Here is a 27,232-nt window from a genome sequence, read left to right as displayed (position 1 = left end):
AGAATAATATAATATTGTATGTTAGCTATTTTTCAATAAAAATCTTAAAAAAATAAAAAGGTATGTAAAAAAGAGTATACAGTTATAATAATGTAAACACTGAACACTGATTAAAGCGAATTCTAACTCAGTTCTATTACGAAAAAAGGAGGATAAGAAATATCCATGTAGATGATATCAGTGAGTAAGGAGATACAGACGAATACCTAAGATGGAAAAATCCAGAAGTCGTAATACAAACATATTATGTAGAGATAGAAAGGTAAATATAAAACACGGAAGGAAAAATTGGGGACTATTTTGGGAAGAGAAGGCTAGGGACTGGGTTTTTCTTAACTAACTATAGAACTAGTTGACTCTTTAAACTGTGTTTTTATAACCCTAATAAAATTAAAACTTGAAAGAATGGTGCTATCAATGTTCTCATGAGAGTTTACAGCCCAGTGAAAAAGGAAGCCAAGCAGCTGCAAAGACCAGGATGAATACATGTTATGTCATAATTCCATTATCTTTTTGCAGACATGAACCTGAAGAAGCAGTCACTTGCCAGGTGTCAAGTTTGAAGAAGTATATTGGGAAAATGTTTCTATGCAACTAATACAAATGAAGTGAAAAACAAGAATATCAAAGTCAGAGAAAACTCATTTAGCAATAATAAAAAAAAAGGTTTTTGTTTCATTTAATACAGAGGGAATCAATTCACTTTTTTACAGAATATACTAATTATATGATATAAATAAAGTCAAAAGAAGCTCCCAAAGGGCAAACTAAACTTTACTTTGTGTAATATTTATAACTTGGATTCACAAAGGCTTTTTTTTTTTTTTTTTTTTAAATAACCAGTATCAGTTAAAAAAAAATTTTTAGGTTCAAATCTCTGCCAGGTATTTAATTCTTGTCTCTAAGTTATAATCTATTTTATATTTGAAGAGGGAACAGTGTCTTTTTAACCTTTCAATAGTGCTTCAAACAGATTATAAGCCATTAAGTAGTTTGATGAGCATTTTAATGAAAAGTTTTTGTACTAAGTGTTACATTCCAGTTTTGGAATCTGGGTTTGATTTACTTGTTCTATATATTGATACCAAATTAGCCAAAATAGCTAAAACCCACACTGCATTCAAAATTTCATTGCCTCAACCCCCAAATATTCCTATCTACCCCTGATTTTATTGTCTAGAATACTAGAAAAGTACCAATTTTCCCTTCACGAGCTTTTGGATTTAAACATTATGCAAATATAATGTTTAAATGTTAGTCAATCTTTACCTGGATCTTTATGGTTTAAGTTTGTTGGAGTTAAGATTTGATTCTTTTTGTTCATATTAGGACAAGGGAAGAATGAAAGCTGAAATCTAAAGTAACCTATCTACCTTACGTTTAGCCATTAGTTTCAACTTCCACCAGCAGACATTAAGTAGAGCTGTTTATAGGGAAAGAAAGTTTTTCTCTTTTCAAGTTTTTGCTTAAGTTCTCCACTGGGAAATGATAATTAATGAGAAAATAGCCATAATTATAACATCACTGAAAGAAGAGAATCCATGGGGAAAACTTGGAGAATCAGTAGTTGACTACAGATGGAAATTTTTTTTCCCTAGAGAAGCTGAGATACTTTATTACATTCTCCTTAGATGGAAAATGCTTAAGTTTGCTTTTTAAAATGTCAGGTTTATAAAAACGAAAACTTGTTAGTCCTAATACCATATCAACACTTTTGACGGAGGGGTCTGGACTAAGTAAGATTCATCGTTTTTTATGAGGATTCTTACTGAGGATGTTCATTTTATTCACTACGAAATGGAAATGCAAATAGGAAAGTAAAATGGCATTCATTTATTTACTGTTTCTTTTTTAAGAGCAGAAAATTTGCCCTGGTTTCTGTGACCCAAATTCCCCTTTCTACTTCTAAAGTAAAGCATTCTTGCACTCATGCTGACTGTCCTCAAATACTAGGCTTGAGGCTCTGTGGGAAAACAGGAGGTTAGATTTCAATAAAAAGGGAGCAGATGTAGATTTGGGTTAGTTAGTTAGTTACTTCAGGATTCTCTGCTGGATAAGCCCCTTAACACGTTACTCTCATCCTAGTAACAGCCAATTCCATCTGCACAGTAATCCTTGTTTTGTTCCTTTAGTCTGAGCCAAGTTATATTGTGACTCACTCATTTTCGCTCTAAATCATTATATCCTCTGCTGAAAAAGAGGCAGTCAACTACTGTGGCAACTAGGTAGTTAGTGAACTGGCAAACAGGCTTGTTTTGGTGGTATTTTAACTACTGAGGAACGTAGGTTTTTAACTCCAAGTACTTTCACTGTTGATGTTTCAACATCAGTACTAGGATCTCAAACTGGTATTTCCAGAAGATTAAGCAACGGGATCTCACCTGTCTTGACTGGAAAGTGGAAGGTCGGTATTTGTCTTTAATCATTTTCAACATATTTTATAGTCTCATTCAGACTATTCTATCATTTCAAGTTCTTGGTAGAAGGAGAATACCAATCCTCCTCCTTGCTTTGTCTTCTGTCTTCACAGTGCAGCTTTCCTTCTTTTTTAAAAAAAATTTTGTTGTTGTTAAATCATGAGCTCATTTTTAGTAGAGATTTTCTTTTCAGTTGAGAGTCCTGAGGGCCCTAAAGTTTCATTTCACCAGTCCTGGACCAATTTTACATTGACGTATTGGTTTGGAGAATACTGTCCCTACACAGCTAGTATAAATTTGGACTATGTACCCATCTATTACGCCATGGTTGGCATAATATTGGGCTCTGGATTTCTCACAAGAGGCCGCCAAGAACTCTGGTCAGAGAGAAATTTTTCTATCACTTGCCCGAGTGAAAATGGTTTTCTAGTTCCCTTTTCAGGTAAGTTGCCCATCCAGAGGCTCAGCTCTACTCGTACGCAGGATCAGTTATAGTTCCCCACCTCAGGCTGGCCCAAGGCTCTCTCTCCTGTCCGTGAATATTCAAATCCCCAACTTCTAGGCCTTATACCTGAATTAACATCCCTTCAAGGCTGCTACAGCTTCAGCTTACAAGCTTACCACTCTGCCTTCACGCTGTTTGAACCCCAGAAGGCTTGTATTTCAAGAGAAATTCAAAACAGATAAAAAGTAAAGGAAACTCTAAACTAGTACTTAAACATTCTACAAAATTCAATGTCTTCAAGATCGAGAGGCTTTTGTAGACCCTGATAAAATTCTGAGCTCCTCTAAGATTCTGCTATACTTATCATAGCTATGTGCTAATAGGGAGTATTTAAATCCAGATAACTATACATGGTTGTATGTTTAAAGATAACCTCATAATTCTCTATTGCAATCTATCATTATATAAGTAACATTCAAAATTGCTATGAAAGTCTTAAGAAAAAAAAGTTTGTAAATAAGATCTTAAAAAGTTTCTAAATGTTTGTTGAATAAAAGAATAACTTTCTAAGTCAATGCGTGACTTTTAAAAAAAACTGAAACTAAAACTCTTTTCCATGCAATTATTGCAAATCCTATTCCATGACCAACTCTAATATACAGAACAGTGAGGGGTTGTTTTATATATATAAATAAAATTAGCAAGATGCCAGCTTGTATCCCCAAGTGAAGTACAACTCTAACCTGCAGGTTATTCAGAGGCTCCATCTTCATGACTGGGCCTAAGGTGTTGAGAGGCAGGGAGACATCGATGCTCTGGTTTGGCATCAGTGGTGTGTGGATGGCCAGAGGCGTGCTGGGGATGACACCAAAGCTAGGAGAGAGGATGAAGAAATCCCAGAGGTTAATCAGGGGGCAGGATGTAGCCACATCTTTGGGTTTTAATGGCTTTTTACTCCATTTGAAGGAAACACAATTTTTTAAAAATATATTAAATGAAGGAATAGCAGGACACAAGGTGCTCAATTCTAATTTACTGTAACAGTGGTTACACCATAGTAAAGGAAAGAGAGTTCCTGAGCAACAAAGCCCAGAATACTACCCTGGTTTATCTTCCTCTTCCACAGGAACCTCCTGCTAATAGCTAGTCCTGCAAATTCCAACTCATTCAAATAGGAGTATCAAAATGGTAGATACACAGCACCTATTCAAAGACACTATTCTTAAAAAATGGAGGAACAACAATACATCTTTCTTATTGACAAGCAAAACATACTTGAAAATAATTTGCCATCGAAAAAAATTCAATTATGGAACATTTATACATGATGTTAAGGGGAAAATACACTTAATGATGCAATTGCAGCAACAAAAGAACACACAACAGTGAAGGAAGCACCTGGGGAAGAAATGGCCAGATAATAGGCGAAGGTGAAGGGGAGCCAATAAAACTCAGAAAAGAAATTATAATACAAAAGAATAAATCATGTTAGAAATGAACTGAACTACATCATGACCATAGAGGCAACAAATACTCAACAAAATTTTAGCAAATTAAATCCAGTAATTCATAAAAAAGATAACATATCCTGACCAAATAGGATTTATTCCAGAAATACAAGATTGGTATAAATTTGAAAAATTAATGTAATCTGTCATATTAATACACTAAAAAAAGAACTACATGATCATCTTACTAAATGCAAAAGCAGCATCTGACAAAATTTAATGACCACTCATAATGAAACTAAGCAAACTAGTAATGCAAGGGAAGTCCTTCAACCTCCATGAAAAACCTAGAGCTAACATTGCACTTAATGGTGAAAGACTGACTACTTTCCCCATAGAAACAGAACATGGCAAATATGTCCCTTCTTACCATATCTACTCAACATTTATGGGCGATCCTAGCTAGTATAATCAGGTAAGAAAAAGAAAAGGCGGGACCAGCCTAGTGGCTCAGGTGGTTGGAGCACCCTGCTCCCAACTCCGAGGTCGCCGGTTTGATTCCCACAAGGGCCAGTGAGCTGTACCCCCTACAGCTAAGATTGTGAACAATGGCTCTCCCTGGAGCTGGGCTGCCTTGAGCAGCCAGAGGCAGGCGTAGGCTACCGTGGGCTGCTGTGTGCTGCTGCAGGCCATGGGCCAGGGAGCTGTGTCCTACACAACTAGACAGAAACAACTTGAAATGGAGTGGGGGGTGGAGGTGGAAGAAGGAGGGGAGGGAAGAAAAAGCATAAGACTGAAAAGGAAAAAAATGAAACTCTCTCTATTCACAGATAACATGATTCATCTATGTAGAAAACCATAGAGAATCTATAAAGGGACTACTAAATAGAATAAGTGAATATAACAAAGTTGCAAGATATAAGGTGTGATCACAAAATACAGTGAGAAAAAAATTTATTACATTAAAAGACTCATTGCCATTTATCCCCCTCAAAATGCTCCCCCTTGCTTGAAACACACTTATGACATCGTTCTTGCCACTTTCTGAACCTTTTGTATCTTTAGTTGTACTGTTGTGGCTGCCTTGATGTCCTGAATCATTTTGACTTTGGGGAAGAGTCGGAAGTCACACGGTGCCAGATACAGTGAATAAGGTGGATGAGGACACACCATAATGTTTTTATTTGACAGAAACTGCTATATACCAGAAGCGATGTGTGACACAGAGCATTGTCTTGATGGAGGATGAAGTAAAGACACTCATGAAAAGAGGACTTCCAGAACTGCTCCAGAAAGTGGCAAGAACGATGGGATCAGTGTGTTATCCCAGTTAACACACTTAAGCGAGGGGGAGTATTTTGAGGGGGATTAACGGCAATGCGTCTTTTACTGTAATAAATTTTTTTATTTAGACACCGTATTTTTTAATCACACATCATACAAGCTCAAAATACAAAAATCAATTCTATTTGTATATACTAGCGACAATCAAAAATTAAAACCAAAAAATGCTATTTACTATACCATCAAAACTACAAAACACTTAAATCTGACAAAAGATATTTAAGATCTACTCGTGTACATAACAAATCATAAAACATTACAGAGTGAAGTTAAAGGTGACCTAGATAAATGGAGAGATATGAGTATACCATGCTGATGGATGGATTAGAAGACTCAATATTGTTTGACATCAATTCTCCCCCAAAATGATCTAGAGTCACTGTACTCAATCGAAATCCTAGCAAAGGACCTATAACAGCCAAAACAATTTTTGAAAAAGAATAAAGTTGGATAGTTTATAATATCTGATTTCAAGACTTACTATGGAAAAAAGTTTACTTTGACTCTTACTTTATACCGTATTTTAAAATTATCTTAAAACAGATTACAAAAATAAATGTAGGAACTAAATTTATATAATACATCCATTAAAAAACATAGAAAAAAATAATCTGTAACTGTGGGTCAAAGATTTCTAGACATAACACTAAAAGCATAGTCATAAAATGAAAAATTATAAAATGAACTTTATTTAAATAAAAAACTTAATTTTTGAAAGACATTGTTAAGAAAATAAAAGCAAGCCACAGACTGGGAGAAAATATTTACAAGCTATATATCTGACAAAGGACTTGTAGCCATAATGTATCAGGAACTTTTATTACTTCCTAATAACAAAATCAAAAAAAAGAGGGGGGAACTTCAGCAGATACTTCCTTCACCAAAGATACAGAATGGCCAATAAACTTATGGGAAAAAAGTGCTTAATATCATTAGTCATTCTAGGAAATATAAATTAAAATGAGATATTATTAGGATGGTGCAAAAGTAACTGCGGTTTAAAAGGTTACAAATAATTGCAAAAACCGCAATTACTTTTGCACCAACCTAATAGTGTATGTACATCTATGTATAAGAATGCCTAAATCTGGTAAGGATATGGAACAGCTGGAACTCTCACACTTACCATATGACCCAGCAATACCATTAGTAGGTATTTACCCAGAAAAACTGAAAATATATATCCATATACAGACTTGTAGGTTTTATCTTTAGTCATAAAAGATAAAACTGGAAACAGTCGCAAATTCCACCAATGGGTGAGAGGGTAAACAAATTGTGGTACATTTATCAATGAACTATTGACACATCTCAAAGCATTATGCTAAGCAAAAGAAACCAAATGCAAGACTCCATACCATGTGATTTCATTTACAAAAAATTATAGCAAGACACAATTATAGTGACGGAGATAGAGCTACATAGAACAACAGAAGAGACACCACAGCAAACAGTTAAGAGACATAAAGAACGAGAAAAAGCAAATAATATAAAATAGAAATGAGAGAAAATGATCACTTCCATCCATGAAGCACTCTAGCCAGAAGACGAAGTCTAAATCTCATCAATCCTATAGATTTGCCTTCAATTTACAGATATAATTAGCAGAATCTAGATTGTGAGAAACTCCACAGATAAAAGACCTATTTTTTTTTTTTTTTTTTTTACAAAATAAATTTCAAGGAAAAAAGACAGGAAGAGGAACCTATAGTTTAAAAGAGACTTAAGACACTTATCAACCAAGTGGCATGTATGGGGACCCTACTGGGATCCTGTTCAGACAAAACAAATTGTACAAAAATACTAGACAACTGTAAAAGTCCACCGATTGGATATTAGATGATATTAAAGAGTTTGGTCAGTGTTGTGATTCTGGGTAAAAAGGGGTCACGAGATATACACTGTAATATTTATAGATAACATTAGAAAGATAGTATATATAAAAGATAGACAATTTAAAAGCCATAAATGCATAATTCTCTGAACAAGAAAATCTAGACAATGGAATAGTACAAATGTTTAAACATAAACCCTGAACACTATCCTGAAACAGGAGACTTCAATGTATATATGGACAGGACACACCTTATTCCAGGAAAGGCTGACCAACATTGGACAACATTGGGAATATCCTAATAAAATAATTGGACTTCAGGGGCCGGCCTGGTGGCTCAGGCGATTAGAGCTCCATGCTCCTAACTCTGAAGGCTGCCGGTTCAATTCCCACATGGGCCAATGGGCTCTCAACCACAAGGTTGCTGGTTCAATTCCTCGAGTCCCGCAAGGGATGGTGGGCAGCGCCCCCTGCAACTAGAAATGGCAACTGGACCTGGAGCTGAGCTGCGCCCTCCACAACTAAGACTGAAAGGACAACAACTTGACTTGGGAAAAAAAAAAGTCCTGGAAGTACACACTGTTCCCCAATAAAGTCCTGTTCCCCTTCCCCAATAAAATCTTTAAAAAGAATAAATAATTGGACTTCAAACCTATGGGGAGCCAGACAAAATGATCAAATGCTTTATATGGGGTGGAGGGCGGGGCAGAAATCAGTCTGGCAACTGACTTTTCCACAGGAACATTCAATGACAAAAGCCACTGGAGTAAAACACTTAAAGAATGTGAGTCAAGAATTTTCAATTATAAAGGTCACAGCTTTGACCCTGCAAGAATTCAGGAACTATTGTTCACAGAAGCCCTTTTTGAGGAACCTACTAGAAGATATCTAAGAAACGACAGTGGAAACTTAAATAAAATGACTGGCAGTAAGCACAAATCCAAGACAAAACAAAGACAGGGATAAAGGTGGAAGAATAAAAAGTAGAAATGATACAATTTATAAAAATGCGAGGAAAAGGGAGCAAGTGGGTAGAAAGTAGAGTAAGTTCTTGGCCTCATCTGTCATAACTGGAGTCAAAGACAACAAACCAAGCAGTAGAAATTTAAGCATATTTAAGAGTACAAAAGTAAATCCCAAGATATAGTACTACTGACATTAGGTGAGAAACGCGGGAGGGGAGAAAATATACATTACAACAGGAAATCGATAGACTACCTGTAGAAAGCAGGGACTAATAGTATTTTATCAAGGAAAAAGATTAACTATCAGCAAAAATATAACCTTTTCTAAGTATCAGACTATTTAAAATTTTGAAAAAACCAAAGACAAATCGAAACGAAAATACGAAGGCAGGCTCAGCAGATTGCCTTTATTATAACATACTCTCCCAACAGCCTTAGCCTTTTAACATGGCCAACTCCCCAAAAAGTGCCTGGACATATAACTGGTCTTGACAGAAGGAAACACAGACTTTATAGATACATAACTGATTTCTAACCTGCCAAACTTTCAGATCCAGGTATAAAAGTTATTTCCAATTGACTAAAAATAAGACAGTTATTGATACAAGTTGTCATTTACAATTTTATTAAATCTGCTTCAAAGGTACAATTACTACTTTGTTAGAAACAAGTTTGAATATCTTGTAGTCATGAATGAATGGACCTGCCATCAAAGTCTAGCAGTCAGTTCCCTGAACCACAAAATTAAATAAAAACCACTGATATCTCCGGACTACAGAACATCAACATTTTACTTCTTCATGCTCTCCTTAATAAAGAGGATTCACTGCTAAAAGCAGTCAGCCCATATGTGATTATTCAGTTAACCAGATATACTGTCTTCTATATTTTTGACATCAACCAAAGTATGATAGGTTCATTTTTTCCCACCAAAATGTGAGCTTTGGACACATCTATTTGGTTCAGTACTCTAGCCTCAGTACCTGGAAATGTCTGGTACACAGATGCCAAACAATTACTTGTTGAATGAATAAGTGGATTTCAATCAAAAGTTTTTTTATTTGGTAAACTGTTTTAGTAAAAACACTCTAGTCCTAGACTCCTTTAAGAAAGCATTAAATAAGTTCTGGTTTCCTCATGCCAAGTGAATGAGTTTCCCAACTAAATTCCCTAGGGCCTCCAGAGTTGAAACTGACCACTGAATAGACGTGCAACAGCCAGTATTCACTCTACATCTAGCATCTGCCAACATGAGAATTTTCACCCATTGTTAATGGAACATTCTCTTGTTGGGCACCGGGTACATACACGACTGTCTTAGGATAAAGCTAGGGACTCAGATTTCTTACCTATTCTTGTTAAACTGGATTGCAAAGTCTGTCATGTGCTGCAGAGCTTTGTTGGTGAAGTTCATTTCCATATAGATGTGCCCTTGGCGATGAGTAAATGTTCCGGAAATCTCCAAGCCTTTAGCCTTTACTGCAGGCAGCCAGACCTGAAACAGCATAAAGCCCAATGGAACTAAACAAGATTTATCTCGATGCTATTTGTTTTTGAATAAACAAAAATTAAAATTTCACTTCCTCAGGCAATTATGGTCATTTTTTTTATATACCATAAATATTAAGTCAGATGCAAAAGGCTCTGTATAAAATCGTATTTTACCATTTTTGAGATAATTCTCAATTATTTAAGAACCAAAAGACAAAAACAGTCTATGCGTAACCTTGGCTTCTTCTCCACCTTCTGTTCAACTTGGTCGTTTTACTACTTTTGAGTCCTGCTATCAAAAAGATATACAAGGAAAAGAGAAATTCCAACGAGTATAAAGTGGCTGTTGTTAGTAGCTTTGGTAAAAGGCTTAAAAGGAAAGAAACTGAATCTACGAATAAAAATGCGTAGTATAATCTTTGAAGGCTTTTTTATCATTACCAGAACCATCACTGGTAATCTCCTCAAGGGTAAGAACTATGTCTTCTGCATATTTTTAACTCTTGATGTAGTTTCTGGTAAATAATACTATTTGTTGCTTAAATCATCTGAATATCTATTCTCTATATATAATTCATTCATTACCCATCCCTGGTCCCAAAACTACAGTAAAAGTAGTTTCTTTCCTCTTTCGAATTTCCATCTGAGAATCGCATCAAGCAATGATGCAAAACCTAGATAAATCAGACCTCTAAAAAGGTACACTAAAATCCATGAAAACCAAACTTCAGCAAAGGGAAATGCTACGAATGAGGAGTAAAAATGTTACTTCTCTATACTGCGTTTTCCCCATTGTTGCACTAGATATCAAATTTACACTAGACTGACTTCAGTGCTGACAAACTAGATAATGTTTCTAAACATGAGAACAAAACCCAAATACTTAGTATTTCCAATATTAAGTCTAATTATAAAAATGGTTAACAAAAACACTACACTGCTTCCTACTGCTAAACTTGAGGACTACCTTTCGTCTTCCTCTTAAATCCTGCAAAACAAGGGCCCAAACCTTGAATTTTATTATCAGTAATACAAACATTGGAAGCAACGTAATTTGGGTCCTGTCCACTAAGAAAGTGTTGCTTTACTTACAGCCTTAGGAGCCACATATCCACCAGGTGCCATGCCTATGCCCGTGGAGAGTTCAAACAGGTCATTCAGACCACTACTGACCACGGCAGGAGTAGGTGAAGGAGCAAAGGTTGCAGGTACCGACGAAGGGATGAAGGACTGTCCCACCTGCAGAAGAAAAAGGCAGGGGAGGGGAGCATCGGGAAGAAGAGATTAATAGTCCTTAAAATGTTGCTATGTTGTATTTTAGTAGTATTGATAAATCAGTTAAGAATACACCATAATTACGATATTCTTAGGAGTTGAATTAGTATATTCTTTGTCCTTTTAATCTTCATTGGTAAGATACACACTCTTCAGAAGTTCTATCAAGAGAGAGTGATTAGTACGACCAGGAACACAGTGATCCAAGATTTTTTGTTTCCAATTTTAGCTTCCATGATTCTGTGCAAAAGGCCTAAAAGTACCCTGACAAAGGGGAGTTTGTTTCTACAGATAGAAGGAGAAGCATCCAACTTAGACACCAGTTGCATTTCCACTTGGGTCCAGGCAAGTCTTACTTCCCCATTTAGGCGTAAATATCTGCAGGAAACTCTCCTGGGGAGAAGGATATTCACATCCCCAGAACTAACTTACAAGGAGAGTCTCACTCTGAGTCCAACTGACTCTGTCAAGTTTTTTTTAGATGACACCAGAGAGTAAGAGCATTCTCCAGTCAAGAGGGGAAATTCCATTTCCTTTAGCTCTTTAATGTTAGGAAGACAAAGATCTCTGTAGACACTAGACTGTAATCCCTAAAGATGCCCCTATACCACACATAGTGCATGACCCCAAAGGTTCCAAGTAACCCTATGCTACTTTCTGCTCTTCATATAGAAGTTTTGGGTACAGTGCTAGATAGCAGCGGTGGCTGGTCTGAGAATATATGCATAGGAAAGACATCAAACGGGGCAGCGCATCCCATGGTGAAAAAAACGGATGGCACTTACTGCCGGACTTCCTCCAATGCCCCCGCCAAGGTCACTGCCAAGCTGAAAGAGAGAAAGGAGAGAGAGGAGAGAGAGGTAGAGTTCATTTAGCTAAGTACTAGATGTCCATGTAGAATCTGTAAATTGCTCTACCAAGTTGCTGGGAATACATGCTATTCAACTTGTCTCTCAAAGCCTCAAGAAATTTTAGATTGCAAAGAAATATGTCCTAGGTGAACCGAGTAGTGGCAGTGATGGGGTGGGGGTGTGTGTGTGTGTCTGTGTGTGTGTGTGGCGGGGGGTTGGGGGAGTTGAAAAAACTTGGAAAGAAGATGGAGCTGAGACATCTCAGGGCTGTTTCAGATCCAATCTTTCCGCTGGGGTACATAGGCACAAACCCAAGCAGGATTTAAAGAGTTTGCATATTCCAAGAAGTTCTATCTTTAAGCAGTAATATTTTGAATATGTTTTTTTTCTTTAAAAGGAAATTTCAGGGTGAAAAAAAGAAAAGCAAAGAAAAGCTAAAATGTGCTTTGATCTACAAAACTTGCTGCCCCACTGAGAAGGTGGGAACCAAACCAGTACTGAGGTACAATTTCCAGCTTCAAAAATTATAGGAAAAGAGTAATTTTTAGAGTTTAGAACTTTCCTAAGAAAGAAAACAGCTGGGATAGAAAGATATCCTACCTGGGGAGAAAGTGGGAAGGCATGCAATGCTTCAAATACCTCTCAGGGTCAATGCTACTAAGGAGAAATGCTGTGATTTATTTGGAGGAGAGCATTTAAAAGTATGCTAACTGATGGAGAATTAAACTAACTTAATTAGCCAGGTGACAGGAAAATCATCCCACACGGTCTTAGCTGCGCCCTTTCCCCCCTCAAGGCTCTTATATAATTCACCGCGAAGTCAGTCTTCCATGACCAAAGCATTAAAGAAGAACTAAAGCTGAAAAGAGCTGAAGAAACAAAACACACAATACACAATTAATGGGGATGTTGAAAAAGCAAAAACCACCTGTTTTTGCTACAGTTCCATGTTTGCTTCCTCCTTAGTTCTCACTCTGCACCTACAATTCCTCTTTTAATCACCACATGGCTTACATCTGCTTTACAAAACAATGTTTCCTTTACTCTCTGTCATTTAGTGGTAAGAACTTAAGAGATCTTTGTGCTGTGGTTGTGTTAGAAAACAAAACTGTATTGGTCTTCAGGATTTGGAAAAGGGGATTTATTTATCTTCTCAATGAACAGACTTATAAAACGGGGTGGCTAAAATCTGCTTTCTCCCTGGTTCTACAATTGCACACATCTGTAGCATGACCTCTGGAAAGCATAAAATTGCTTTTATTCAAACAAACACAGATACAATATTTGCTGGGATACAAGGCACTACTGGGGATTAAAGATGTCAGGCAATGAGGGGAATACATAGATGAATAAGACCCAGGGTCTGCAAACTGGCAGGAGAAGTAAAACACGAATGCAAAACCATACAGAATATACTAATGCAAAAAGGGGACGTTCTAAAGGGACGTGTTTCCTTTTGGCGGGAGGATAATGAAAAGCTTCAAAGAGGTGGTAGTTTGGGATTATAAAAAGCAAAAATGGGGGGTTATTTGCCAACAAATACCATGAACAAAGGCTGAAAAAACACGAATAAAAGCATGATCAAGAATGAGTGAGTATAGTTCAATTAAACTGGAGCACATGATAGATATGTGGGTTAAAAAGTCACAGAAGTTTACAAAGGTAGGCTGATTATGGGAGGTCATTAGTTTTTATTTTTTTCCTTCATAAAAACCTGGAAGTTTCTTAGACTAAGATTTCAAGCTTTCTAACAGTATTAATAACTATTTTAATTGTGTTCCATTAACTGTGGTTTTCAACCTTAGATAAACAATGGCATCAACCACCTGTGTGTGTATGGAGGGGGGAATTAAAAATAAAATACTGATGCCTGAGTCTCACCCCCAGATACAGTGATTTAATTGTTCTGGGGTGTAGTCTGGGCATCAGAATTTTGAAAAGCTCCCCCTGTCATTCTTCTGTACAGACAAGGTTGAAAACCACTGCCTTAGAGAATTAACTATTACTTGGACTCAAACAAGATCCATCTGTTCAGAAATGACTTTGAAAATAACGTTTAAGTAAAAAGGAAGTTAGAAATTGACTAGAAAGAAAAACCCTTTCTAAGGAAGGGGAGGATGCAAAATGTCTCATTTGTCCTGATGTTTTGATCTGGTTTTATGACTTTCTAATCGGCTTACTCCCTCTCCCACCAATCACTGTCCTCCCTTCTGGCCAGGCTTACAATCCAAGCTTGAAAGAGATGCAATTTTTTACAGACCTGGTTGGCACTCAATGGCAAGAAAGAAAAAACACACTGGAAGAGAAACAGCAGTTTTATCAAATATGCTAAATTCAATAAAACTCATCAAGAAAAAGGCACTCACTGATGGTGCTTAGGCCAAAGGAAATAAAGCCCAACTATAGCCCTTATTTTCTTAGATATCATCATTCTTATTATCTTTGAGTATTTTATGAGCATTATCTTAGCTGGAAAAGATCTGAATGTACTCTCCCCTGCCATGCTGCTTGTCAATTCAATTCAAAACCAAGGAAGAAATTGAAAGGAAATCCTGATACTCCTTTATATTCAGTATTGCAGATACAACTCAGCTAGAATAAAGAACTCTGATCTGACAGAGACAGGATCCAAGGGATCTGAGAGACATACAACCAGAAGTATAAAGGTGCACCTAAACTATGCTATGTCCAGAGAGCAAAGGAAAAGGAATATGTGTTTTCTAACTAGCAAAACTAAAGCTTTTCAGCACCATTCCTCTTAACTGAGAAAGATTCTAAGGGAAGTTATTACCTTCCTTTCTGAAAATATGACAAAGGTGATAGCAGAGTGATGGCATGAGTGACTAATAGGGAGATGTCAATCACCCAGTGAGTGGCCTCTCCTATCCACAGTGACAAGCAGGATGGTGCAGATAGTAATCAAGGGAAAAAAAGGCGGGGTGGGCTAGAAAGTTGAACAGAACCCAGGAAAGTTGTCATGTCGACCTGAACTAACCATTAACTATTTCATATTTCAGTTCAGTTCCTGGTATTATCTGGAGTCAGACAAGATTTATCTGTTTGGTTATATTACACTTACTTATACAGTAGGGCACAAAAATCAAATTAAGACTTGTGAAAATTCAGTGATACTGTTATCCAATGAGCTGGTGGGAGTCAGAAGTGAAAAAGGATAGGTGTGTAGGGCACGGCTTTAATCTCAGTCTTACGTATCTAGGTACTGTTAAGAATCTCTCAGAGCTGTCCACTTCCCATTGCTCCCAGGATTGCCTTACTGAGACTGCTGGTTTCTCTATGAAGGAAATAATGTTAACTATTGGCTAACTAAATCAGGACACAGGAAGATGAAGGAAATAGAGGTGCTGGAGACTCAAAAAGGAAAAATTAAGGGGTAACACTGGTAGCCTAAAGAGCAAACATTTCAGTGTTAAGTAAACTTCAGTAAACTTCAAGGAATGCATTTCTGTATTGGGTCTAGTAATTGAAAACAAGATGAGTGGCTGGGTAAGGAAAAGGAGAAGGGCAGGAGAAGGAAGAAGGCCAAAGTGTTTTGAATACAATCTCCCTGTCAGTCTCCTTCCTGGACATATAAGGAGGTAATCTTGATGTGCACACAGGTGTGCTGGGGAAATGTGAGGTGTTAATCCACACAGCTCAACCACTGCCCTCCATTTGGGGTAACAGATTCTGTAATACACCTTTAGACACTCGACTTCCTGTCACAATGATGAGAACGCAAGAGTCCTCGATTCAAGTGTGAAAATAAAAACTGATCCTCAAACTCACTTTGTAGAACATCTGATCAGTTACTCTTTCTTCCTTAAAATATGTGCCATCATGAAAATAATGATCAAAACCTTGATATTTTAAAAGATATTCTATTTAAGAGAACTTGTCAAGGCTAGTGTTAACAATCACCATAAATAAGTTTGCATTCATTTGGTAACAAGTTTTTGTAGTGCTCACTTATGTGCCAATGTAATACAAATACTAAGGAGAAAAATAGACATAGTGTTTTCATTAAAAAACAAAAAAGGAAATAGAGGTGCCAATTTCAGGAAAAGAATTTCAATGCTGAAAACTGAGCAGAATTTTCCTAAAGATCTCCAGCCAACACCCAAATTTCCTGCTAGTGGGATAGTTCCCTCAGTCCTCAGTCTAAATTATAGTAGTTGTAGTTGTTAAATGGCACTGAGAATAATACTAATATTTGGCTACTGTCAAAGAGTGGCCACATTACCCTGCCTGAAGCAGTGCTGAATGGGGTTCAGTTCATGTTGAATTATACGATAATGTGTCCTTGCACTGCTAATTCAGTAATTGGATGAAAAGCACTGATTTCATGGTGACTCATTATAATTTACGGACTAAAGGGATTTCAACATGGTTACGTGAGCTGTGCAGCACAGTCAGGTTGAGTCCAGGTTTGAGAGCTGAGTTTGTATACAGCTCTAATTCAGTTAGATACCAAAAGAAAAAACTCTCACTCCTATGGCAATATGTTACAATAGCAGAAATACACAGAATGCGAGACTGAAGTTCGATAAAGAAACAAATCTGGCTGATTACTTTTATTTAAAAAATCTTTTATAAAATAGTATCAAATGAGATGGCCATTGAGCAGATTAAAAAAAAAAATTCCCAGAAATGATCACAGTGACTGATCTAGATTATAGATTAGCCCCTTTGAAAAAAACTGACGAGTACAAAGTATACTTACCTGCTTCCAAAACTGTGGAGTTGTCTGAGTATCTAAAGACATGCTCTTAATTAGAGGGTAGATCTTAAGTTCAGATAGTTCTTTGCTCCTGTCTAGATTACTACCTCTTTTATTTGATGCCTTCCAGAATGGACTTAATTGAAGGGAGTCTAAAGAATACTTCAGATCATATACGTAGCTTACTGAGAGTTTGGTTATTCAGGAGTCAAAAAAGAAAGGTGTAAAAATAGTGTACAATGATACCCATCACAAACAATAAAACATCAATCTGTGTTTTTCTTATTAGGGTGTTAGATTTTAGAAGACACACACCATCTCCTAGGTGAAAGTAGGATTTTCAGCTGTTGGGTTGCAAAGTTTAATTTGATGTTCAAAAAGCTGTTCAGAAAAGCATCATAAATGATAACTAACCAAACTGGTGAAAAGAATCTGTAACCATGCAAAAGCTATTAAATTGATGGCTGAGAATAGACTTGCTGTGGAATAGCATAAATGAATTTAGATCATACAAAACCATCAGAACACCCCTAAACTTGAAGAAAAAATGACTTCTATCAGCAGGAAAGTAGGGGATGTAACAGATTACTTCCTGAGATGGGAGAGAGAACAGAATGTGACATCAAGTCCTTAGAATGGCCACTTCCAGTGTCTTAGGTCAGACAGAACTCAATGTTGAGTATCGTAAAAATCTCCAAGAGAAGCTCTGCATCCTGTCTCATTTTCCTTTGTAGCATTTACTACCTTAACTGTGCACTTGTTTGTCATCGGTCTACCCCCACTAGAATATCAGCTTGTAAGAACGTGTCACAACTATATTCCCAGTACATAGAATAGAGCCTGACAGAGAATATTTGTTGCATGAATAAGTGTTCTACTACCCATATAAGCAGGGCTATTGGCTATATTATTTCTTGGGGAGAAAATTTTGAAATGAATCATTTTATTGCAGAAAATTTTCAAAAAATAGACGAACGGCTGACAAAACTGTTCCATCAACTGGTCGAGAGCACCATATCTGCAACAACCTCGCCAACACATAAGAACAAAACCAATTTTGGGGGGAAAAAGAACCCCGTCCACCCCCCACCCCCCAGGTTAAAGCCCTTTCTAGAGAGGAAATGTACTGTATTGCTGAGTGGCCTTGACAGCTAATTTTCAGTGGAAGAACGCCCTGCACATCATTTATTTGCCCTGAAAGTACTAGTGCTTTATATTACAACTCACTTGACAAACAGACAGAAGATGTGATTTCACGGCTCTACTTAAAAGAGGGTAAGATGAACAATCTTGTTCCTTTTGCTGCAAGATGTATGTATGAACTTAACCAGTCCCTCTTTTCACGAATAAACAAACTTCTACAGTCCTTCTCAAACTTTTATGGGCCGCCTAGTGACATGCCAGCCCAAACTCACACACCCAGGGAACCTGAGATGTGTGGCATGGAGAGGCCTGGGGCAAACAAACCTTGTGTTTTACCTTAAACATTCAGGCAATTTTGTATTCTAACACATCAGTGTTCAGTCTGTGTTTACATTATTTCCATTAATTAAGACTGATATTATAAGACAGTGAGCCAAGTTTATTCTGCAGCTTTAAATGCACCCTGCACTCTGCTGTGTACCCCAGATATTGTGTACCCCAGAGTTTGAGAAGGACCAAAGTTAAGTGAGACTAGACTCTATCCTAAAAGTTGACAATAACAAACAAACTGGAGGAATCACAGAATAGTGTAAAGAATATAAACTTTGAAGTTGTGAAAAAGTCCTGGGCTCAAATCCCAACTCTTGAAACTTACTTGCTATACAACCTTCAATATTCTATAAAATGAGGCTCAATCACCTTGCAGGGTTATTTTGAGGATTAGAAATTATAAAAGTTCTAGCACAGGACTGGCACAGAAGAGGCAATCAATAATTGATCATTATTCCCGTAACTGCAAGAAGCCAGCCTTGACTAAATCTATACATTGATAAAAAAAAATTTAAAAAGGTTATAGAAGTTACATTGAAGAATTTACCAGACAAGTGTGGGCCACAATTTACAAAGATATCTCTACAACACCACCAACTCTAAAATGTGTGCTCTTAAATCACTGCAAAGCTATTCCAGAGGAAGAACTATAAAAATGCAAAACTAGTATGTACAATAGATTCCCCACAGGCCAGAAAAAGAACCCCTCGCAACTGTTCCTAAAACAGTTCATTACTTAAAATATCTGAAAGGTCAAAACCTGTAAGGAACAGAAGGGGAGGATTTGCGAAACATGCAGTGGAGTCAGGACAAGGCAGTTTCTCCTCTATTCCACTCCATTCCAGCAGGGCACACTGAGAGCACATTCCTCTGGCAGGAAATCCTTTGTCACCATAGAGAAAGGGTACTCTGGATGATGCTTCCTTTCCATTTTTGATGCACAATAGCACCATTTATCTAAATAGAATAGTACACCACACCTTGGATGAACAAAAGACTATAGTTTAGCCAAGGCCTCTGCTGACAGCCTGAAAACAAAGGCAACAAATAGTCAAGGTTCAATTATTACTTTAGTGATCTTCACAGATGTCAGACTCATTAGCACGTGGTGTAACTTTATAACATGTATGCAAGAGTTATATACATGGGCATTGTGTCACCTCCCACACCACAAAGCAGAAGGATTTGCACTGTGAGAAAAGTCCTACTACCCAGAATGAGCAGTTTCTTAGATTCAGTATCAGAGGTCAAAAGATACATACATAGCTTCTAAAACAAAGAAACCAAAAACCCAAAATAACTACCTTTGCAAGCCTACATCTAAATAGTACAACATCATGCTTTACGTGTAGAACAAATGTAAGTTCCAATCCCTGAATCATTCTACAGTTAAGTTCATACTAAAAAGGAGGAAACTACCTGTAGACTTCAAGCAAAAGAGAACACAGCAGTCCCCCCTTATCTGAAGGGGATATATTCCAAGATCCCCAGTTGCTGCCGGAAACCACACAGTACTGAACCATATGTATAATACATTATATATGTACATATACGTACACTACGTTTGTTCCTATACATACATACATACCTGTGGGGAAGTTTAATTTATAAATTAGGCACAGTAAGAGATTAACAACAATAACAAATAATAGAACAATTATAACAATATACTGTAATAAAAGTCACGTGAATGTGGTGTCTCTCTCTCTCTCTCTCTCTCTCTCTCTCTCTCTCTCTCTCTCTCTCTCTCTCGTCTGAGACGGCCACTAAGTGACTAATGGTGGGCAGGTGGATATGCTGGACAAAGGGCTAATTCATATCCCGGGCACAAGATTTCACCACACTACTTAGAACTGTGCACAATTTGAAACTTATTATTTCTGGAATTTTCCATTTAATATTTTTGACCCGCAGTTGACCACAGGTAAATGAAATTGTGGAAAGTAAAACTGTGGATTGGGGGACAGAGTGGGGGTGGGGGGTAATCTACTGTATTTCTTGAATGAAAATTCTAGAAAAATTCAACTCACTAAATATCAAAATTGCACAAGTACAATAATGAAAGAAGGTGAAGGATCACCAGGATATGAGAAGAGAAGAATAACAATATCTTCCAGTGAAGATCAGTTTTAGACAGAGGAATAGAAAATGGGTAGACAATCCAAAAAACAAAACAATTTTCAGTCTCTAGTTATGGAAAATGAGCAAGGGTAAAAAGGACCCTGGGACTGAGCAACTAACCCAATTTGGTCATATTCCATTCTGATCAACTTCTGATATATTGGATCACCTAACAGCAAAACACAATGGAAAAATGTCCTGCGGGGAAAAAACCAACGTAAAGCCAGATAGATCTAATTTTGTAGGAGGCGCCAAAGAGGCTCACTGGAACATAATTCTTCTGTGGAAATTACTGTCTTGGCTTAGAGATCAATTTTTAATATCTCTACCCAATTCCATTTGTAATTTCATTTGGCTCAATGTTCTCAACCTGGGCTGCAAAATTAAAATAACCTGGGTGTTTTTTTAAAAATACCAACGTTTAGGTCCTGTTTCCCAGAAAGTCTGTTTACTTTATTGGGCCCAAATACTGATAGTATTCTTTACAATATGGTGCTATTAATAATTATGCAGCTAGAGTTGCGAACTACAAAGCTTGCAATAAAAGGTTAGTAACTGCCAATGCTTTTTTAGCAGCACACCACTGACCTCTATAGGTAACTGTTAGAAACCAAAGCTAAAGCAGTAGCCACAGTCTAGGGGCCTTGTTGACATAACACTGAGCTAACCCCAGTGCTTGCCAGGCAACCCCATAACTCCAATCCTGCCCATATTTTAAATGGGGGTCTGGGTCCAATTCTACCACTCCTAGCAACATTATTCTTCCTAGAGAATACAAGAAAGACCTTTAACAAAATAAGTGCAAGTTTCTTGCCCTCCTTCAATTAATTTGGGGCAGAAGAGGCTCTCTCTTTCTAGAAGTGTGTCTACTACTGAAGTCAAGAGAAAAAGGCACCTGGGTTTACCAGCAGCTATAAACACCAAACTGAAGTGGTTCACAGTGGTCACAGATATTTATGCAAAATGTGGTCCACGGACCTGGGAGCTTGTTAGAAATGCAAACTCCCACGTCTCACCCCAGACCAATTAAATTAGAATTTGTCCTATATAGGAACTTCCGGAGACTTCGATGCACACTATAGTTTACCAAGCACTGCTGTGAGGCAGAATTCACTCAAGAAATGGCACTATTGATACAGAGTAAGTGAAAACTTTGAGGGTTATTTTCCTCTTTAAGTTAGATAATTTGCACACGAACAATAAAAGCATTTTAAATGGCATAGTACTGCTGCCTTAGAAATTCATCTTTCACACAGCCAGATTTAGGCATTCCTTGCAATGTTCTCCTAAAAGGAATGAATCTTGGTTCTGTGAGTATATATACATTCAACCATGTACAGATCCAGAGCAAAAAAGGGGCTTTTACTCCTTCTTATTTTGATTTCTAGGATATACTTATATCCCAGAATAAGTTGAAGAAAACTGCATGCAAATACTTTCTGGGGTTGTAACACCAGGTATAACATTTTAAACGCTGAAATCAGGAAAAGCGAAAATTTGGAGTTACACAGGGCCTACATACAAAGGCTGTATAATATTAAGAAATCCAATGTATTCTTCACCCTCCCAAAAGAACACCCTTTACCAAAAAAGAAATAGAAAAAAGGCCCACGTGTGCCACTGTCTACTACATTCTAAGAAAGTTCTAACAGTTTTTCTATCTGAAGTAATACATGAGGGAATTCTAACAGATGACTAAATAGCTATGTAAAATAAGGAGAAAACTCATTGATTTTAGGGGCTAGCAAGAGCAAATACAAAGCCAAACACAAATAACCCGTATCTTTCCTTCCATGCTAAAGTGGTCAAGAAACAAGAGCAGAATCCTGGGCCAAGCAACATCAAAGCATAGGGCCTCTTTCTCCTCTCCATCCTTTAAACTTGATTTGTCACTCTTAGGTTCAATGAGCCATCAGGGAAATTAATAAGGAGGGTTGTTAAGGCATAAACCTAAAGAAAATGTAACATTTAATTGTTGATGTGTCAACAGAATGGGAGAAGCTATTTCAATGTTTATAAGGGATTTCTGGAAGTCTCCATGAATACTGAAATATTTCAGTATTCATCTGTCAGTCTCCTGAGTCTATAAGGAAGCTATACAGCAATGCAGAATGATTATATGAAGAAGCTATTGTTCTTATACAATCTTTTACTCCATTCATTAAAGATACGCATATGAAAAGTAAATGCTTATATTCCCAAGAAACACAACAGGAGTGCTCATTTGTGTCACTACATCTGGAGTCCAGAGCTTGGTCAGTGTAGACTCTGAAAGCAGTGACTTTCAATTAGCAAAATGCACAACCCACAGAGCTATGATCATAATGCTGTTTCCTTAGACTCTGCCAGCCACAAAGTATACGTACCTGTAGGGGCTGGCTAATTCCAAGAGAGAAGAACACTGCTCATAAAATAGAAGATAATATGTTGGTATGTGAAGCAGAAAATATGGTTGTTTTGTGTATGTAATCTCTGAGAACATATATTTTTCTGTCTATGGCATCTGTCTTCCAATTTGATGTAGGGAAATAAATCAATTTGTTGGGCATCTTTATAGTCATCAAGTTGACAAAAATCTACTTACAAGTGTCTAGCTAAAAGCCTGTCTAACCTCATCACAGTTAAGTACCCAGTTTGGGAGCAAAGTGATTTTTCTGGCCTTCTCAACACAGGTGGAAGGTCATCCTTACTACTTCTCATTTATCTTGTACAGCAACCAAAACTAATTTGGTTCCTATTGGTGGCACATATTCCATATTCACAGATACTCTGGGCTTTGGAGCCTTTTAATATTAGAATCCTGGAAGCTAATTAAATTGGAAGTATGACAAGGTGGCAGGGGGTAGGGTGCGGGAAAGGAGGGGAAAAAAGAAACCAGTCAAGCGGTACTTCCGAACTATAATAAAGGTACGCTTTTTATACAAGTGGCTGCCACAAAACCTTTTAGCGTTAGACAGGGCATAAACCAATGAAATATTAAAAAGGCCAAGCTTTGAAAGCCTCAAAATAGGATATTCTCTATGAGGTCACTTAAATGCTGTTCAGATCAAAAGGGGAATTACAGTGGCTCTCCAGAGTTAAGAAGCAGGAGCAATAATAAGCTCTGGAAAGGACACTAAACATTAAGATTGCTGAACAATAGGTTGATTCAACATCAAAAGTTCTATTTAGAGGCAGGACAATAAAACACTCCTGTACACTTGCAGATATAACCCATACCACTGATAGTATCATTAATTAATCCTCTAAAGACAAATAATTCTGTCCTTTATCAAAGGACATTGCTCTGCTTAACAAGGAAACGTCTAATTCTAAAAAGCTGATTAATTTGAAGTTCTTTAGCATATCAAGAATTAAAAATAACCAAAAGAAAGAAGGAAGAAAGATGCTTACCAGACTATCTAGTCCTCCTCCCAAGAGATCCACCGCTCCCACCTGCATGGAGGAGACCTGTGGCACGTTGACTGGGGGACCCAGGTCAAGGTTTAAAAGGTCCCCTAGAAGGTCACCTTGAGAGGGGATAACCTGAGTCTGTTCCAGGTTGGTGGCAGTTGTGGTGCCAACAGGGCTGTCACCTGCATCAGTGCTGTAGACACACACAAAGAAGGGAAAAGAGAAAAGTCAGTTTTACCTGGGCAACAGAGGAATGTTAGATATGTAAAACACGGGAGGAAAAAAACCTCTGATTTTACAATCATTTGTTGACGTACATGAAGAGATAACAATTCTTGTTTTTATCAAAATACAGTTGCTAAAATGAAAATAAATGTATACTACATAACTTCATCAGTCGGTCAATTTTAATTGAGTACCTACTCTATGAAGGAACACCACAATGAGAACTCTGGGGAAATATTTTAAAAATATATATAAATATATATATTTATATATACACAAATTTATATATATTTATATACAAATATATATAAATATATATAAATTTTTTTCTGTCAAGTAACTTACACTCTAACAACAAAACAATTAGCATTCACAAAATGAATGAAAAGCACAGTCACTGTGTAATAGCAGAAATGAGCATTGTGTGAGTGTCCACATATAGACAGGATACAGATGAGAAATAAAAAACAAAACCAGGTGGGGCTGATTCTAAAGGCTTCTGAGAATGGTTTTGTGACTAGATTTTGAAGAACAGCATAGTTGTGAGAAACTAACTGAGGAGAGAACCTCCAAAAAGGAAGGGATGATTTGTGCAAACGATTTGAGTTTAGGATGGTGAAAAAATTATTATTGGTAGGAGCAGAGACTGGGATTCGTAAGATTTGGGAAAAGAGAAGATGAGGAAAACAAAACTTTGAAAACTAGTCTGGAGAGTTCTATACAATGAATTCCCACAATCATTCAATTATATAAAGAATTCCTACAAAGAAAAAGACAACTGATTAAGAAATAAGGAAAAGATCAGGCATGTCACAAAAGAGGATATACTAGCAGTCTATAAACATGGAGAGGTACTTCATCTTCACTCATCAGGAAAATGCAAATTAAAACTTCAACCAGATACCACTACACACCCACCAGAATGGCTAAAATTTAAATAACTGACAATACCAAGTGCTGCTTAGGATGGGAATCACTTAGAACTCTTACATATACATTGCTGGAAGGAGTGTACATTGGTACAATCACTTAAGGAAACTGGCAGTGTTTCCTATAGCTAAATATACATCTCTTCTGTAACCCAGCAATTCTACTCCTAGGTGTGTACCTAAGAGAAATGAGTATATAAGTCTACCAAAAGACATACAAGAATATTCACAGCAGCTTTATCCACAGGAGCCCCAAACTGGAAATAACATACAGGTACATCAACAGGAGAAGATATAAATAAATTGTGGCATATTTAGGCAATGGGATTCTACATACCAATAAATAGGAACAGACACTAATAACGCAACATGGATTAGTCTCACAAACATCATGTTGCATGAAAGAAGCCAGAGACAGAAGAGTAAAACTGTATAGTTCTATTTATATGATGTCCAAGAATATGCAAAACTAATCTATAGTGACAGAAGTCAAAACACTGGAGGGTGGGTATTAATAGCAAAACGGCAAGAGGAATCTTCTAGGGTGATAGAAATATCCTTTATCTGATCAGGGTGGTGGTTATATGAGTGTATACATATGTAATAATCTACTGAGCTATACACTAAAGATTAGTGCATTATTAATACTAAGATTACTATAAATAAATATCAATTTAAAAAGTGGGGGGAAAAAATCCCCCAAAGAAAATTTGAGGCTCAGATGGCTTCACTGTGAACTCTTCCAAACATAAGAAAGACAGACAGAGAGAGAGAGAGAGAGAGAGAGAGAGAGAAAGAAAGAAAGAAAGGCAAGCAGGCCAATCTTAGATAAATTTGAAAGAGAACAGAGAATGGTAATTGAGAAAATCTGAAAGTAGTTCAGACGCTTACTGAATATGAAGGAATTATTAATTATTACTAAGGAATTATTGAAATTTAATTTTGTTAGGCTTGATAATACTTTGAGACTTTTTAAAGTCCCTATCTATTACAGATACCATTTAAAGTATTTATGATTGAAATGACGAGGTCTGGAATATAAAATACTCCAGCTCGACCCCTCCCCCCAAAAAATGTGTCAATGTCCAAATGATAACATTGGTAAAACAGTGATATCTGTATTGAACCTGAGTGATGAGTATATGCAAATTTATTATACGATTCTATCTTGCATGTTTTATAAGATTTATGTAATTAAAAACTTTTTAAAAAGCAAAAAACACTGCAAAAATTCCATTAAGAAATAAATCATTTCTTTAAAAACCTAGGTAGCTTTTAAAAATACTTGAAAAATAGAGGACAAAGAAGAATGAAGAATCAAATTTAGAGAATAAACAAAAACCAAGAAGCAAAAGACCAGTGACGCTCCTAATAATCATAGAGGAATCTGGAGGAATGATGGGGAAAATAATATGCTGTTTTCAATTCTGCTAAGTTTCAAGTAAGAAAAACAAGTAGAGAAGTTCAACAGACAGCTAAGGACGAAGGACTGGCAGTCAGTTAGAAAAAGACACTTGAGAAGAAATCCATATAACATCTCAGGTGAAATCACCAGAGTAACACAAGGCTGTGGCAGGAAGAGCAGGGGTTCTAGAATAAGAAGACTAGGATCAAATGTTGGTTCCACTAATCAACTAGTTGTATGATCTTGGACAAGCAATTTCTCTGAGACAAAGTTTCTTCATCAATAAAATGGTAACAATGTCACCAAAACACAGGGTTCTATTTTAGAACCTTAGAGAGGATCAAATGAAAACATGGTGTGAACTGGAAAGCCCTGTAATGACAGCTGTGTTTAGTAGATAAGTTCCCTAAGGGAATACATAGAGAACTACAGAAGAGAAGATTCAATCCAAAGAAATTCAAAACACTAATTTAAAAGACATATGCACCCCTATGTTCACTGCAGTGCTATTTACAACAGCCAAAATATGGAAGCAACTTAAGTGCCCATCAATAGACAATTAAATAAAGAAGATGTGCCACATACATACATATACTGGGATATTACTCTGCCATTAAAAAAATGGTATCTTACCATTTACGACAACATGGATGGATGTAGAGGATATTATGCTAAGTGAAATAAATCAGAGACAAATACCATATGCTCTCACTTATATGTGGAATCTAAAGAACAAAATCAACAAACAAACAAAACAGAAACAGACACATAGATACAGAGAACTGATGGTTGCCAGATGAGAAGGGGGTTCAGGGACTGGGTCAAAAAAGGGAAGGAAGAAGTACAAATCGTAGTTACAAAATAGTCATGGGGATGTACAGTACAGCATAGCGAATATA

The 27,232-nt window shown here is 36.9% G+C and overlaps 1 protein-coding gene across 4 annotated transcripts in view; it reads right to left on the bottom strand.

The window, feature by feature from the left end:
• The window catches only part of AP2B1 (adaptor related protein complex 2 subunit beta 1), a 101,520-nt gene that overhangs the window by 27,735 nt on the left and 46,553 nt on the right, over window positions 1-27,232 (bottom strand). For 3 of the 4 annotated variants that reach the window (XM_033089387.1, XM_033089389.1, XM_033089390.1), the window contains exons 14-18: window positions 23,775-23,967; window positions 12,005-12,046; window positions 11,037-11,183; window positions 9,803-9,948; window positions 3,606-3,735 (exon numbers count right to left, since the gene is read on the bottom strand). In XM_033089387.1, the coding sequence (XP_032945278.1) occupies window positions 3,606-3,735; window positions 9,803-9,948; window positions 11,037-11,183; window positions 12,005-12,046; window positions 23,775-23,967 (658 nt within the window). The remainder of the gene's footprint in view (window positions 1-3,605; window positions 3,736-9,802; window positions 9,949-11,036; window positions 11,184-12,004; window positions 12,047-23,774; window positions 23,968-27,232) is intronic. The other variant, XM_033089391.1, reaches the window with a different exon arrangement.

Source organism: Rhinolophus ferrumequinum, chromosome 21 (assembly GCF_004115265.2).
Source record: "Rhinolophus ferrumequinum isolate MPI-CBG mRhiFer1 chromosome 21, mRhiFer1_v1.p, whole genome shotgun sequence".
Lineage (NCBI taxonomy): Eukaryota > Metazoa > Chordata > Mammalia > Chiroptera > Rhinolophidae > Rhinolophus > Rhinolophus ferrumequinum.
The sequence above is the reverse complement of the archived record's forward strand: the minus strand, read 5'-3'. Positions and strand labels throughout refer to the sequence as shown.